General features: G+C 45.7%; 1 protein-coding gene across 1 annotated transcript in view; it reads right to left on the bottom strand.

Annotated features, from left to right (window-relative positions):
• TP63 (tumor protein p63) overlaps positions 1-12,203 on the bottom strand; it is a 104,557-nt gene extending 92,354 nt beyond the window's left edge. The window contains exon 1 of the mRNA XM_074911761.1: positions 12,142-12,203. Within this exon, the coding sequence (XP_074767862.1) occupies positions 12,142-12,203 (62 nt within the window). The remainder of the gene's footprint in view (positions 1-12,141) is intronic.
• Between the last annotated feature and the right edge of the window lie 5,566 nt (positions 12,204-17,769).

Consider the following 17,769-nt stretch of genomic DNA (forward strand, 5'->3'; position numbering starts at 1 on the left):
AATTAAAGGCTCGTGGGTCAAGATAAGGACAGGGAGAGATCACTCACCAGTTACTGTCATGGGCAAAACGGACTCCACTTGGGGAAATTAATTTAATTTATTAGCAATCAAATCAGAATAGGATAATGAACCAAACCTTAAAATACCTTCCCCCTACCCCTAACTTCTTCCCAGGCCTAACGTTACTCCTGATTTCCCTACCTCTTCCTCCCTAGTGGCACAGGGGGATGTGGGTTGTGGTCAGTTCATCACCTCTCCCTCCTTCTTCACTGCCCTTGGTGACTGCAGAGTTGTTTCTCTCACATATTCTCACTCCTCTCTCTGGCTGCAGTTTCGCTTGTGTTTTTTTTCACCTTAAATACGTTATCACAAAGGTGCTGCCACCATCACTGATGGGCTTGGCCTTGGCCAGTGGCGGGTCCATCTTGGAGCCAGCTGGCATTGGCTCTATTGAACACAGGGGAAACTTGAGCAACTTCTCACAGAAGCCACCCCTGTAGCTTCACTGTTACCAAAACCTTGGCATGCAAAACCAATACACACGGTCCCAAGACTTTCCAAATTTAAATAAAATTTAAATAATCCATTTTTAAAAAGCATTAAACTAAAGAACAATGAAAAATCGGTTGCAATTGTATTATTTGTACCTCTCTTTTCCAGTCAATCCCTTCCCCAAACCTATTTGCAGCGATGGTTAAAAGCAGTGCCCGTCTGGAGAGGGAGGAGTGAGAGCTGCTGGGCAGAGGTGAGAGCTTTTACTGCAGTAAGTGAGAAAGTCTTCTCAAAAGCAACAGGAGTGGAAAATCCAGGCCCAACCCTCAAAATTCTGAGGTATTTTTGGGCCAAGTCCAAAAATAAGTATTGCAAGATAAACTTTATAGGCAATCTGTTCAGAAGCCACAAAACATTTTCAAGTCCATTAAAAAAAAAAAAATCCCTTTGGTCTAAATAATTTGCTCAGTTTCAGATACTAAACTAAGAACATGCATTTGGGTACACCTTCCCAGGTTTACACAACACTTTTTGCAGCCAGCCAGCCCACCCTGATAGTTTTACAGCAGGACAAATGGAGTGATGCCTCCTCCCCTCTGTGCAGGAGAGGGCGAGCACAGATCTCTGCTGAGAGGTCTCCTGGGTCAGTGCTGCCTCCAGCCCTGCTGCCACAAGCCAACCTCTGCTGCCCAGCTGCAGCTACAATTAAAGACTACAGAGACCATCTTTTGTGCTTTCAGGGGGACTGCCTAACTGAAAATCACCCCATGACCCACTCATCCACCATCAGCAGTGGTTTGCAGCAGTTGACTGGGGGCACGCCCCCAAGCTGCCAGGGAAGGAGACTTGGAGATCTCTGCTGTTGCATTCTGCTACATAGTATGAGGAGACCCCTCATTTTTTCTGGAGGAAGAGGGGGGAAAAGGCAAGTATTAAATGCCCAAAGCAGCCTAAAACAGCTAACCACGTTCTTTCCAGTTATCCAAATCTTTGCAGCATCAGGGAATACTGAAAGAAAGCAACAGCACCAGAAATGAAAGTGGGCAAGGTAATTTTCAAGACAAGACAGTCATGACAAAATACAGCTATTACAGGCTTTCATCACTACTGTTGTGTAGTGATTTTAGGTATGTAATAAGGAAAATCGAAAAGTTCTGAAGAAGTGATGGTCAGAAATCTGACCTTCCTGAATCAATTTCCCCCATTTGGGCCTTGTTCATCAGTATTTTTCCTGTGAGCACAGAATTTACCCAATAACAATATCTGCAGCAGTTCATTGCTATTTTTTACAAGGAGCTTGCTTTCAGTATTTCCCACAGGAAATGGGGCTGTTTTAGCTATTGTCTACTGAAATTTTGCAGTGTTGAGTGCAACCAGCATCTCTCAAGTTTCACTAGTCTACCTCCATCACACCTATACAGAGACTACAACACAGAATGAGAAATTACTTTATTTATTACAGATGGTAAAATAAATCAGCCAAGCACATCAGAGCTTCAGAAAGGCAGTTGGGGTGTCAGAATCTGGCTCTCATTAGATACTACAAAGCTCTGAAAGAAGACAGAGTTAGGGAAAAAAATAAAAATCCAAACCCAACAGAAAAGTTCCACCTGCAGCCAAGGTATAGCAGCAAGGAAAGACCTTGACTACATCCACACCACTGGTCTGGCTGGGGTTCAAGGTCTGGTTTGTGTGTTATCCCTTATCTACATGCAAGCATGTTTTTCAGATGTGGCCGTGGCCTGAGCTCTGGGCTGTCTGGAGAGGAAATGACAGTGAGCGCCGTTGAGTCCAACCTCTCATTTTATGTAGCGTGAACAATTTAGGCATGGTCGAGGCTGAGCTTCCTACAGTCCAGTCCACTCCTAATTGTCCTGAGCTCATGTCCTAAGGACTGTGTGACATCAGAGGAAGTGCCAACCGCAGGCCCCACATTGCCAAGCAAATCTGAGAGAAAGCTCCAGATCAAGTGTTCATCACGAGCACGGATGCTCCCCCAAACCAGAGACAGGCGCTGCGATGGATAGCTGCCAGGAAGATCTCTTTGGGTTCCTGACTGACTTGCTTGTTAACACAATAAAAATGAGATTATACAGGGCAAAGAGCAACTGTTACTCTCTCGGGAGCAAAGCCAGAGCAGTGTTTCTCCCAAAGATTAACAGGGGTAAACCAGAAAAAAACCCAACCCACATTAATCTGTACCTCTTTTAAAAGACACAGTCAGAACCCAACAACATCTCATATGCAATGCTCATGCCTGCAGAGATGAAATTGGGCTCAGTGCTTCTCCCAGGGAGTGCAGGGATGAAGCATCATCTCATGAATTCTCACACTGCTGATTTACATGCTCCAGACAGTGGTATACAGATAACACCTGATGGAGGAGCAGAAAATAGGTCATTTCAAGCACAGTATTCTCTAGTAGCTGATACACATAGAAATATATTATAGGGAAACAGGAGTGACTCTACTGTTGGATATGGTGCATTTACGTGGAGTCCTTCCCAGGCAGCTCCACAGAGGCTGTGAACACTGAGTGCAGCGTGCAGCCACTCCCGAGCACGAGATGTGTGTGCCTCGTTCAGCCTGCAGCTGGCCATAGATTTGTGGGACAGGACCGGGGTGCTCAGGAGACTGTGCTCTCAGATCTGGTCTTGGCAATAGACTAAATTGAGTGCCTGTCCTCACACTCCTGCACCAAACACCATTTCTGGTGTGTTTCCAGCCAGCAGAAGAGAAAGGAAGGAGCTTCTGCCTCTCTTCTCTATGGTAAGGTTTCTCTATGGTATGGTTTCAATCTCTTCCAAACCTTTCCTGAGCACTGATGCCATCCAAAACCCTCCAGAGGCAAACAAAATGAGAAATGCAGGATTCAGCTCCTTCCCACTTCTGCTACAACTACACCCACTGAACTGAGCGTGTTTTTCTGGACCAAGCCACCAGGAATACGCAGACTCGGCAGCATGGCAGAGGTACACACAGCTTTTCTGGCTGTGTTTGTAGCTCCGATTGCTTGTGCTGGGTTGCAGCCCTGCAACGTGCTCTGAGCTCTGTTCAAAGCCTGGCATAGGTTTCCTGTGAGCAGCCTCTTCCCTGCTTGCACCATATCACTATCAGTGGCATTAAGGGCATACGCTCCCCAGGACACTAAAACATTCTGCCAGGAATGGAGTTTCTTTTAAACTTGCTGAGATTCGAACCTTTTTGATGTGTCAAGGAACCAGATCCTCTCTCTGCCAGGGTCACCCCAACAGCCTCTGGTGTTTGTTTGCCCAAGTGCTTGGTGTGCTGCAGCTACGACCCTGGGGAAGGCGCTGGGCACCCCTGCATGCCCTACAGCAGGTGTCGAGTTGCTGCTGTCCCGGTTCATACAGGACAAGCATTTCCCAAATTTGGCCACTGTGAGGAGGTGGCAGGGAGAGGCTGGTGAGGGGATATCCTACACGGGTCTCGAACCTGGCCCTGCACCAGAAAGAAGCAAAGCAAGAGAAATCATGCAGCCCACACTGGTTTTCAGCCCTGAGATACTATGCAAGGCAGGGCATTTAGTCATACAACTATAGTCAGAGGAGAGGGACAGCTTCCCCAGATAGAGAACATAAAATATGTGATTCTTTTTTAGGACAGGAAGATCTCAGACTGTCTACTGCAAAAGGCTTGTGACATTTTGAGTTGAGCCAGGTAAGACTCTTGGCTCCTTAAGGCACCTACTCTTACGAAAGCTGCTGCAGTCTTTAATTACACAAATTCTTTTCTCTCTGAACTGCTCAGGGGACTTAGAAAGTCCCTCTCTTAAACTCTCTCTAGAAGGTTGAATTTTACAAAAATATAAAATAAATCATCATGATAATACAGAAATTCCCCAGAACTCTTTAGAAGCAGGAAACTGTAAACAGCAACATCCGGTGTTTCAGTAAATAATTAAAATGCAAAACAGAAACGCCAGCAAAGCAGATGTTAGGTGCAGATTCCTGTAATACGAATTTGGTTGAAGCTCCCTCTTGTTACCCCTCACAGCCAACCTGCTACATCTGATGTGTTTTGGATGATAAACAAGAACTTCCTCGCCTCACCCCAGCCACCAGTGATACTCCTATGGGAAAATGAAGTCTCCAGCTAAATACCACGGTGGCTGCATTTTTCAGCACACAGCAGCTCTGTGGCAGGCCAGCTATTGCTAAGCCTAAGGGCAGAGAATCCTTCTCTCAAAAATAAGAGCACTTGCAAAAACCTTTCTCTGGGTCACAAAATAGCTGCAAGACAGGGCAGATGAAGGACAAAGAATTAAGAGCAGATTATAGCCCTGGAAGACAGGAACAAGTGAACTGTTTATCAGAAACACTGGTGGTGTGTAAGGGAACGCTACCTGGAGCGCTCACAGGATCTTCACTTTTGCAACTATGCCTGGTGCTAAGAAATTACAGGGTTAGTTCCCTATAATTTTTATCAATACACTGTCACACCTAATGTGATTTATGCTTTTTGCTTGTGATTATCTTAAAGCAGCAGCTCCTAGAGTGCTACGAGTACGTCAGTTTCCCATTTCATCAAAAACAGGAATGAAGTTTCTGGTCTGTACATTTTAAGAGGAAAATTCACAAATATGAACAACCAAACTTAGAAGACAGTGTAAAGGAATTTTCTTGTCTAACATGAAGATTTTTAATGCTGTAATATTTGATCACCTAATGACCATGCTAACTCTCAGAGCCAGCTGAACTACCATTTCACAGCTGTTACAGCCACCTCATAGACCCCATTGACAACAAGCACAGCAATCCCACCGTTTTGGCCCAGCAGCTCTGGCTCCTGCTTCTGAGTTTAGAGGCAGACACTGCCAGCAATACACAGCTGAGCAGCTGCTGCTTGCAGCATCCTGCTCACCAGCATACTGCAAGCTTCTTTCCAAGCATTTTTCAGCATGCATTGACTTAGGTGCGTATCAGCGTTACTAAACTGGACAGGCATTGAACTTCCCAAGGCAAGGTTTTGTAATCAGCCTTATTTTTATGTTGCAAAGAGCCTACTGAACCCCCAGTCACTTACTGCAGGGTTTCCCCCTTCTCACTCTCAGAGGTGGCTGTTCGTGGCTGTTCTCTTTATAGCTCCATGCGCTAACCAAATTCCCCTTGCTTATGTGCATCAGTTATTTATCACATCAGGCCACCTGTGGCATTCAAACACCTGATTGGAGATGACTCAGCAGCAAAATCCTGCGGGGAGACAGCCTGCTACACAGTAGTGATTACAAACAGGAACCAGAAACTCCCAAATAAGCCCTAGGAACAGATACAGATGTTTTCATGAAGCTATCTAAGCAGATAGAAGGATATTATCTCTCTAATATCAGCAAACCTAGTCAAACAGACCTCAGAGATCTATTAGAGCAAAACATTTTCCTTATGATTATTTCAGATTTGATCATGGGCTACCAAATTTTAAACTAAACTGAAGTAAAAATTTGTATGGCAGTGTAACCGTAGGTTCCCACCACAGTTCCCATGTTCCCGTGAAGGTTTTCATGTAAGTGCGAAACTAGATTAGATCCAGGCAACAAATGAAAAGCCAAGTTTCCTTGATTTCTTCTTCATCCAAGACCCTACATCCTCCCCCATGCCTTGTGACACCTATGGACATTTTTTAAATGAGGGTTCAATACTCCTTTGGCAATTTTTTGGATGTCAGAGGGTTTTGTTTTTCCCAAAATTAGAGCTGAGCCCTTCTACTCTGTATCAGGCCAGAATCCTTGTGTTTGTTGAGAGGAGCCATTGCAAGTCAGCTTGTAGTGGAAGATACCACCAAATCAGGAGGGGATTATGATTTATAACATGTACAATGAACACCCTAAACATCTCTGAACAGATGAGCTATTGAGAACTTTCTTCTTTAAATTCTGCAGTATTTTTTGAAGTTAAGCAAGATCCTATGAATTAGTTATTTTCTCCTCATAGTAAAAAGGACCACATGAAAGACTTCACATATTCTCCTTACAGTCCTCTGAGATCTGGCAAAAACCCCAGAAAACTGTCAAATTGGTTCCACTTCAATCCTTTAAGCAGCACTAAAAGGACCTCCAAGCAGACAGATATCTTCTTATAACACTCTTGAGAGGCCTGTACTGTTTTGAAGAGGAAAAGAAAAGTGCTGTCTTTGGCAATGACTGCGAAGGGGTTGCGACATCCTCAGCACAACGATGTCTCTGAGACATAGAGCAAAGAGGTCCAGCAGGGACAAAACGCAGGAGGGACTGCAGGGGCTCTGCCAGGAAGAATGAACTGAAGAGGGTTTAACATGCTGCTCTTGAGTGGTGTTTTCCAAAGATACTATCTTCTAATCCCATCTTCTGATGAGACTGCAGCATAAGAACAGGAGACCAACCAAAGAACAGATGTCAGAGATGAGATAAATACCCTCCCCCCTCCTCACCACCAGCAGTGCATATCCTTAGTGAGGTGCTGGGATGCAGCTGAGAGGTCCCATGCTGGCAGCATGTCCTCTGTGCAGAGCTGCTCTAGAAAGCCCTCCTGCCCACAAGGCCTCCCTGCGATAGTTGTGTCTTGGCACACTGCACTCTGTCCCCTCGCATGCATCTGGCTCCAGCTGGGGACCCTCCCAGAGGGTTGACAGCACAGCCATGAAGGTGACCACCACCTCACAGGAGAACTAACCAAGGTCAATAAAAGCAAAGCAGCTCCCCAGCTTCCCTCCATCCTTTCTGCATGAAGCCAGATCTGCTCCTCCAGAATTCACTAACTGTTCTGAGCACACCACAAGCTGCTCAGAACAATTTCTGGCCCCTCTCTGAGTCTTTGGAAAGTACCTGCTGTATCACTGGCTGTTTCTGCAAATAGATCTATACCAAGTCATGTGGCTTTCCTTACTTGGCTTCAGGTTTTTCTGCCAGTATGGCAAATTTTGGCTCCCATCTCAAAGGTAAAGGTAAATGAGATTTGTCCACCCTGTCACAGCTAGTTCAGTTGTTCTTCAGCAAAGCATAGCATGAGGAAAGCAAAAGAGTGTGCAGTTGCCCAAATGCAAGCATTCTGCAGAGCCTGCACATGAGATGAAACATTCCTTGGAAGACATTAACCTATGGCAGCTTAAGGAAAGCTCTGTCACAATGTCACCCTCTAATACCCAAGTGAAAGGAGAGCTGCTTACGCCAGCATTGATTCACAACCATGAAGGGGCACAGCACGCTGCTGCCTGTAATCAGGAGGGGTAGCCGTCAGTGTTTTGCTTGAATGTGCCCCCTCCCTACCCAAAGGGAGGAAACCTGCTGTTTCATTACTGCCGATTAGTAATGATGAGCACTGGGTACAGTGAGTTTTTCACCTTTGTACTGCATTACAAGCATTAACATTGGCGAGACTCCTATCTGATAATTGCAGTCCGTTTACCAGCCCTGTTTGATACGTGTGGGAACCAATGAAGAAAGGTGAAGTGACATATGCAATGCTCCCAACGAATGATTCCTTTGAACCTAGGAGCTCTGGCTAACAGGAATGAGACCCTGATCGCCAAAATCTATCAAAATTCAGCACCCAATGGTGCTGTCATGGCTCATGCCCTCCCCTCCCTTCCATGCTCCAACTAATTTCTGACAGAGTTTCCCTCATCCTCTTCTAAAAATAGATTATTTTTTTTTTCTACATACCTGGTTGGGCTTTTTTTGTTTGATTATTTTTTGGGGCAACCCACCCAAAACCCAGGACCATGTCTGAGTAACCAGGTTTTCAGCATGGATGCTGCAGGCACCAGAAGATTTCAGGGTTTTTTTCTCGAGCCTTTGCTATTAGTGAGATTTGAGAGGCTGGGCTGTATCACAATGTGGTGAGAATACAAAGCCAGAAATGAAAGAGGAAAGAGCAGCTTGTGTGAGAGGCCTTTCATTCAAAAGGGAGGAGTGAGCCACAGCAAATGCCTTCAACACATCAGCGGTGCAAAATCCTGAGGCCATCAATTAGCCTTATGAGGAGAGGGGCGAGCAGAGCAGGCAGGACCATAGTCAGGTGCACCAGCAGGTGCATTCCCAACAGCCCCAAAGGAAGAGAGCTCCTGGGTAAAACACAGCCTAAAGACCATTATTTCCAAGAACACACGTAACTTATCTGTAAACATCACTCCCTCAACCAAGCATTAGCTGAAAAAAAAGTGGCTTTGGAGGAGAGACTAATTACATAGCTCTCAACGGCTGGACTTTGATCATAATTACAGTGCCTTCTTCATCTTACATTAAGTGGCTTTCAGCTGCAGCTAGGTGGGCACTTCTTGGAAGGTGGAAATCCCGCCTGTTTCAGATAGTTCATTTTATGACTCAGAGCTTGCCTGGGTTTTCTGCAGCACAGGATGAGCTCCCACGGTACCATCCAAACAAGTATTTCATGAGAGTTGGTGACTTGGCACTTCAACGCAGGTACTTCTGTCCTGACAGCAGCCCCTTCCCAGGCCCAGAAGCCAGAGCACTGAGCCTGCTTTATCAGTGATTTCAAGCATTTCATGCAAATCCATTTATAAAGGAAGCAGAAGTAAAAAAACTTTGAGGTTTTGCTCATCTCTGTTATTACTGAATTTTAGCATTTCTTAGCTCTTTCTGTTTTAGAAGAAAGATGAGCCCACTCAGGATATATCTTTCCAACCTCATTTCAGACATTCACATGTTACCTTTGCACCCCTCACTTCTGCACAGGGATGCACGTCCCCGTCGGTGCCCAGTGCCTCCCTGCCCGTCTCTCAGCTGGCCTGCAGCTCCCGCATGGAACTCCAGTGCCCACAGCCCCAAGTGGGGTTGTGAAGGAGGAGGCGGCTGTCCTGTGCCCTAGCTGAACTGTCTGTACTTCAGTGTGATGCAGGAGGCTCTTTGCTTTGATACCCACATTTACAAAGAATTGAACAGCCTAAACAAGAGAGCTGGGCTGTGGAGACAGAGGCTGGAGCGGCTTAAACAATAACACAGTACTGGGAGTCTTGTCACGCAGGTGTTTTTCCCTACCCGTGGCACTGAATTAATGCGTTATTTGGATACACCGTAGCAGCAGCACATAGTTTAACTGCTGTGAAATGATAGGCAGTAAGAATACGAGCATTATAATGGCACATTAATTAACACTCCTAAGCATGATCTGTGTTCACCTCTTGACAAAGGGAATGTTTTACCTGGCTTCCACGCTGGCTGCCTGCTGGACACCCTCAAAGGGAAGAGATTAATAAATGAAGCAATGACAGAGGGTAAATCTAAGCCACAAATCTTAGAGCTAACTGGGATTTATAACTGTGTCCCCCCAACACTGACCTACAGGGAAATCTGTGTGACACCCTCCCCCCTCTCTCCATTTTAACAGTTTAACACTTTTCACTATTGTTATTTTGCCAGCGTGCCTCAGCTCAATGTTAACAGTTTGCTGTTTAGATTATTACTAGATGTAATTTTAAAGTTGCAAAGAAGAACACTGGTATTAGCTAAATAAAGCACTTTGACCACATCAAAGCAAAAGTGTTTCAAACTGTGTAAAATAAATGCCATTGTGAAACTATTCAATTTTGTTAAATCAGTCAGACAAATGTCACCCAGCACATCACGAATATCCAACCAATGGAGCTTAAAGCTGAAGACCAACTATGTCTTCAGACTGAGAAAAGCACCTCTGGGACCAGCTTTCAGTCAGTTTTGACCCGTGGCAGAGCACAGCCACTAATAACTGGGCAAATGCTACTCTCAGCTCATGTAAACAGACATGCATAACAGCTGAGGCACGTTGTTACTCTAAGCTACATCTTGATCAGGTTTTATGACTGAGGGGTGTCACAAACTCTATCTGTCCCAAGCTGTCCTGAAGCTTCCCACACTGCAACGGTCACTTAAAAACTCATCATGCTGCTAAGGTGTGTGGCATGGAGCAGCATTTCTAGTGAAAGGCCTGACTTGTGGGAGGATGCAGGTCTGAAGAGGAGAAAGGCCCATTTAAACAGAATACAGCCAGGGGAATTTTTTTTCTTTAATTCTTGCTCCAGCTGTTTTTTCTTGCCTGAGCCGCAGCACCAGTTTTATGAACCTGTTCTTTGACATGGAATGGGATGTGACTGGCAGGAGTTCACAGGGGCTGGGAAGCTGTCCCAGAGCTCAGGTACATTTCCCAGTATATCTTTACACCTTCCAATTTTATTATTATTATTATTTTTAATTTTCAGTTTGGGAATTTGCCTGGCTGTGGCTTCCAGCCACTGAAATTTATTTGTCTGCTAAAGACCCTGTTGGTGCCAGCCCACATCCACCTTCCCGCTTGGCACTGCTCTGGTACAGCTCTTCTGGACACACGCACATCCCCACTGGGGTCTGCGAAGCTGGGCACATTTGTGGGAGATCAGAGTGTGGCTGCATGTGCCTGTCCAGCACTGGGGCTTGTGTTGTGGAAGGTCTCGCTGGGGAAACCAATACCCCTGGCTTCATTCCGTATTCCTCTGCCACGGCAGTGCAGCCAAGGACTGTGCGCTATTTCCCAGCTCCCCTCCTTCCCCTCTGCTGGCCCCAAACTCAGCCCCTCCTCGCTGCCAGGGCTCCACACTCCTCCCCAGGACCTTCACACAGTGGTGGTACCGAGCACCCAGCGGATTAAGGGGGGGATAAACACCCCCACAAACATTGCAACAAATCACGATCACGATAGCGGAGCAAAGAAAAGACGAGATCACAAAGCTGCCTGTAATGCTGTGGGCTGGGTGACAGTGGCCAAGCCCTTTCTTCAAGACAGCTATGCAACACAAGCAGCCTTCCCCAGCACCCTGCAGAGGATGCAGAGTTAATAGTTAACCCATCCAGGGATCGAATGCCTTCATGAGACACCAGCCAGGGCTTTTTCAAAACGCAGCCAGAAACAAGCCTTAAAGTAGCTCAACAAGTGACTGTGCTCAGAGGATTTCACCTCTCCAAACTTTACGACTGGAAAAATACCATCTACATGTCATTTACATGCTTAAATATAGTATCTTCTATTGGGAGAAACAAACAAACTGACAATGTGATACTGTGATACCTCGTGCGGACATGCTCTTTTATCTGCTGGAAAGTTATAAAACTCAGTGTAACAACAAAGCTAAAATAAGAGTGGTTGTCAGGCTCTGAGGTTGGCTGTTAAACAGAATGAAAAAATATTCTTGGAAAAATGCTCTCTCTTAGAAGGCAGTTTTTTCTTTTATGAATCTTTTCAATGATTTATTTATCCTTTAAATTCAAAAATCTCAGATCCTAATAATTAAACTCATATTCTTTCCAGGAGCTTTTTCATTTAAAGGAAGAAACAAACACACTATAGAAAGCTAAAGGAATTCCGGCATTACCCAAAACACAGAGTAACCTTCTGCTCCAAAACACAGGGAAAAGATACTATCAGCTTTCATGTTATTTATCATATATTTTTTTCTCTAATGCCAAAGAGGAAAAGGGAGATATCTTAAACGGATGCCTATAATTAAACAGTAACCTGTTAGAAAGCCAAAAATAATAATAAGCTCCACTGAGCATGAAGAGAGCGGCACATTTTTTCCGCGTGCAGCCCAGCTGCCACCGGACGATAGCAGAAAAGTTAACAATTACACAAGACACTCAGATCAAACCTGCGATAGGAGAGAGTTACGTCACACTCAGACACTCACCGCTGGATGCAGGGATCAGGGTAGTACTGCAAGGTGGTGAAAGGTGCCGGTTCAAAATTCATTTCCTTCAAGCCCCAATTTGGGTACAAACCAAAATAAAATAAATAAATAGATATAAAGCCAGCAGGCTAAAAGCAATAAGGTCAAATGGTACACGAGGTACAACTTTAGAGATTTATTTTACACTTGCGAATGGGTGGGATCTCCTAGGGACTTGGCCAATGGGATTCATCAAGTGACCTGAGCATCACCACCAGTCCCTCCTCGCCAGCTGGGCATCTTCTGCACGGTTATTTTCCCCTCCTCTCAACATCCTTAATAAACTTTGGTGTACGCTGGCCACACTTGTTGTTGGGAGCTCATCTGGGGCATCTCTGAACTTCTGATCTCGTCGGTCATTGGTCGCCTTCCCGCCTGACTTCACTGTTTAATTTTGGCAGCTCTTGCAATTTTGCAAACTGCCGTGGCGGCTGGTCATCCTTGTCTCCAGATGGCTGGAGTTTCCTCTGCTGGGTGCAGCGCCAGTGCTGAATATCGTTGTATTTTAAAAGGTTTTCTTGTCAACTCTGAGGCTAGTACCTGCATAAAGTTGCCTGGGGAAATTTTCAGTCTCTCTCATGCCACAGTTCAAACAGTCTGTTGTGGTCACAGTTTCAAAAGCTGAATGACAAAATATGGGGAAATTCCTCAATTAAAATTAACTCTGAACTTGTGCTCCTCGGCCTCCCCTTCCTGCCCTCCTCCCCCCCAAGAAAACTATCAGACATAATTGATAATGTTTCCCTTTATATCTTTCGACATTTTCTTCAAAAAGAATTGAGATGATGTAGAAATCTTGCATTGTTTTGGTGTTCTGTAAATAATATATACATTTTCCACATGAAAAACAACAATATTTTCAATATCTTGAGGAGAAAATAAAAGTAAGAAAAGAAGAAAACAGAAATCATACCTTTTTCAGGCCACTAAAGCCTAAAGAAACAAAAGCAAAGTGAAATGCACCAAAACAAACCACCAAAGCTGAAAAGCAGATCTGATTTTCCTGAAGGAAAATAAAAGCCAGGAATAAAAGCTTTAATTCCTAATTCCCCTCACCCTTTTTTCTGCTGCTTTTTTTTTTTTTTTTTTTTTTTTTTTTTTTGAGTCACACAGAAAATCATTCAGGAAAGCAACCTGTTTTGTCCCCCCTGTTTTTCCCTCTCCGTGGCTCATCCAAATAGTACAGGCTGTAAACCTATCCTGGTTTTGTGGTTTTGGAGAATGAATGAAATATGAATCAGGAGCTAAATTAAAATGGATTCCAGCAGGAAAAAATAGCGCCCATGTATCTATGCACCAGTGGGATTACATCTTCAAGCAGACGTATATGTTTGTGTGTATGAAGAGAGGGGAAGGGGCTGCCCTATAGCTCACCTACAGCGCATCTTTTGTGCTGATGTCAGCACAAATGCCAACCTCGTAAGCCAAAGCTCACACTGAGGCAGCAGTGATTGCCTCTTATTTTTCCTCTCTGCGTTTTCCTTGTAGGAAATTTTGGTTCGAAGAATGTCATGTGGAAACATTTTCTTTGCTGCCTGTGCCAGGGTGGCAGGGGAGCTATTTCAGACTTGACATTCTCCACCCACACTCAGCCTGATAGTTCCTAACATCTGTGAATTGTGAATCTTGTAAACTCGCAGGGCTGATCCCTGGCCAAGTCCAAGCAGCTTTTGCTACGATAAGTGGCATTTGCCAAGGAAGAGAGGCTGGAAGTGAAGGATATATTTATTTACTGAAGTTAAGGGCTCCCACACTGCTGGACGCTGCCTCCCCTGCCTGGCCTGCAAAGGAGCAGAAACACCTTTCTTCTCTTAGGCTGAGCAAAAAAATGAAAAAAAAAAAATGTTTTTTTTTTTTCAAAAAAACCACCAAACCTTGTAGCCTGCATCGCTGGGGAAGAAGTGTGGGAATGTTCAAACCAGGCTCTTGGGAAGAGAGGGAAATCACATCAGGGCTTGTGTACACACAGTGCAGCGCGGGCAGCGCAGCTGCAGAGCGGCTGCATCCCCTTCTGCTGCTGAGATCGGGGCTGTGCTTACCCCTGTGCGGCCGCCTCTGCCGGGGCAGCAAATACCCCCAGGGAATGGGCAAGGAGGGGTAGGGACCAGAGCAAACATGTGGTCCATACTGCTAGCCTGGCTCTGGTCTAAGCTTTAAACATCCACCCTTAACCAAAGACACAGCGGGCAAGTCCTTTTCCTGCATAAACCATTTGAGCAAGAGCCTGGGTGCATGTTGTCTTGCTCCAGGACTCAGTTTCAGTCTGCACCCATGGGTGGGAGCATGGATCCAGCCTGGCTGGGGAGGTGTACACAACCACCAGGCTGAGCTGTAGGTACACTGCTGAGACCTCATGGTTGCTCCTAGTGACACACCAGAAGCTTGTTGGATTTCTTTTACCACACACATAGTGGGACTACCATTACCTCTGCAGGCCTGGCTTCACAAAAGAGTGGCCATGCATTGTATGCTCTCCCAACAGCCTGGAAGAGTTTGTCTTTCCTGATAGATTTCAGCCTGAAATACGTAAACTTCATGTAAAAGAAATACCATGTGAAAACAGCTGTTCTTGTGAAATCTTGCCCTGCCTACTTCTCCACAGGAGCTGGAGAAGAGTCTTTCCCAGCATGGCCTGAGTGCCAGGGCCAACACACTGAGGGCAGAGAATGGCTGGACAATTCCCACCCAGAGACTCAGACCGGTTTTGGCTAGTGTCCTCACCTGGCATGTGCCCAGATAATGTTGTTTGGCCAGATCATGCATCCCAAGCGTTTTGTGAAGTACAACAGGGACCTCCTGGAATTGGTGCTGCCTCCAAGGGTGAACCTGACTTCTGGTTTTACACTACCTTAACTGCACAGCAGAGTACACCTTGGTACTTCAGACACATTAAATAGAAGTCTGTTACAGCCCAAACTTCCAATCCTGCTTTTAGTGCTAAACACATCTAGCAGTCAAGACCACAGTCAAGAAGAGTTAGTCTCCAGCTTGCAATTCACACCAAAAGAATAACTTCTTCTGAAAGACCATAATTTAAAAAAGCACCACCACATAATTGTAATAAGAAGTAGTTGCTTGGAGCGGGGTGCTCTTCTCATTCACAAGGCACGGATGGGAGGGTGTGTCTAGTAAGGGCATTTCCATAAAAACTTCAAAAAGGGCCACCAACTGCCCAAGGTCCTTACCAGCCCTCATGCCTGGGTCTGGGCAAATGCAAATCGCTCACGGTTTGGCTCATTTTGTCAGTGCACATAGCAGCTGACTGCTTTTCCCAGAGAGCCGGACATTTTTGGCCTCCCACAGAGATCTGGACATGTTCTGAAGTAGCTCAGAAGTTCTATCTTCTGCTTCTCCCAGCTGGAAAACCAGAACCTTGGAAACCCACTGGTGATAACGCACAACAAACACCTACAAAAGCCAGTCTCCTGATTTGTCTCCCCCAACCCCAGCTTCCTTCCTCCCCGCTGCTCACAACCAACATTTAGCTGTGGGCTGATTCACCATGAATTTAGGCAGAGATATCTACCATTGCAGTTAGACTGCGTCAAACTCCTCTCAGCTGCAAGGCGCTCCTTTGCATAGCACAGTCCGCAGTGGAAACACAAGCCACAGGGTGTGTGAGTGTGTGAATTGCCAGTACCCCATGCATAGCTGGGAGGCTCTCAGGGCTCACTGGTATTGGGCCAACCTGGTTTGCACTGCCTTGAAGAAAATCTGCTTGGAGATGGAGCCCCAGACACTCAAGAGCTGAGTATTTCAGACAGGTTCTGAGTGGGTACATGAGGACTAACAAACTTCATGGCAGCCTGGGAGTGCAGGCAAAGGGGAGCTTCTTGCAGTAGCAGACCTCAAAGGTTGTCAACTCGGGAGGAAAAGGGGCTTGTGATACCCTCAGTGTTTACTACCCTTCCTAGGAGGTTTCCTTGATGGTAGTGAGGGTGATGCTAATCTAACAGCAACAGGCATGTGTCCTGCAGAAGCAGGGCGGAAGCCAGGGTGTCAGGGATCTGTCTGGCTAGCGGATTTACAGCCGAGCCTCTAGTGCTTGCGGTAAGCAGGCGGCATGGGGATATGCGGAGGAAGCATGTGTGTAGGTGGGCAAGAATGCAGGGCATCGCTCCGCCACTGCTGCTTTCACGTCTGGGAGAGAAAAACAGCCAGAGAAACAGCTGTGGACTACTCTCCCATTACCCCTCTGTGCACCCTCTCTACAGCTTTGATTTAAGCTGTCATTGAAACAGCCACGAGATTATGTTTTAGCAAACATTTATATCCTCAGGAGGAGACTGCTGGGGATTTATAATGCTGTCCCCACCACCCAAACTCAGTGCCAGGATGCCGTGTGTCAGCCCCAATCCTCAACAAGGGTGAAAGGGAGAGACACAGTTTCCTGACATCTCTGCAGCTCCAGTCCTGATCTATGGGTCTAAGGATCTCTGAACAGCTTGGAGCTAAGGAAGATGGGGAAGTGGAGATGCCAGCTTTGCTACGAGCCACCTTTGCAACTACTGGCTTCACGATTTGCCTGGAATCAGCCCCACCCTTTACACCAGGGGATGAAATCGTAGCTTGGGGTTTCCAGGGGAGTGGTTGTGGTCGTTTTGTTTTGGGTTTTTTAAGTTAAAATGAATTTCTTTTAAGAGCAAGAAGTCTGTGGGATATTTGGGGATTTTTTGTTAGAAAAAGTTGAAGAGAGGGAAATAATTCACCCCACCAGCAATAAAATGTCTTTAGCTTGGCTATCCAAGGGAACAGAAATAGACAATGTCGGTGTCCCTTTTGAGCACATTTTCAATTTCAACTAAATATTACAGATGTTTAAAGGTCTCAAAGATAGTAATGTTTTAGTAGTTTTGTGAATAGAAGCAAGCAGAGAAAAGGCAAGTTTTCAGTAATTCTAGTGAAGGGAAAAAGGCAACAGAAGTATGGCCCCCACAGACTTTCTCGGATCTACTTGAACGCTGCAATAGTGGGAAGAGCTTCCATAACAATTCACATTTTGCCTCCAGCCAATCTCTGATCCCAGAAAACTTAAAAAATAAATAATAAATAATACTGCAATTCTACACACAATCTTCCCCCTTTCCCCAGCACATTTTGTCCCTCATGCAAACATAAACTGGTAAAAAAGTGTAATCATACTCCAGCCCCTCCATGGGGATCCCAGAGCTGTTGGTGGGGACATGATGGCCTGAGCCCAGGCAGCAGCTCCAGGACAGAGCTGTGCAGACCTGCCTGTGGTCCGGGTCTTGCTTGGTCACTGTTTGCTGTCTGTGTCCATGACTGGTGACAACTCCGTGAGCGAGCAGTCCAGCACAATCCTAGGTACACCTAAAAAGAAGCTGACAAAGGTATATTAATGTACTGCTCCCCACATACTTCTCCTCCAGCTAAATCTGAACATATCAGTTCTAACAAGTGTAGACTTTAAAAAACACACCAGCTTCAAGCTGCTGTCTGCATGTGATACCATGCACCTGGAGCTCTGCACTGTCCTCACGTTGGCTGTCAACTGTTACACAGAGCTAGAAAGAAGCAAAGGAGATGGCACAGTTTCAGCCCTGCTCAAGAGGACAACATGAACTACTT

Source organism: Athene noctua, chromosome 8 (genome assembly GCF_965140245.1).
Source record: "Athene noctua chromosome 8, bAthNoc1.hap1.1, whole genome shotgun sequence".
NCBI classification, from domain to species: Eukaryota; Metazoa; Chordata; class Aves; order Strigiformes; family Strigidae; genus Athene; species Athene noctua.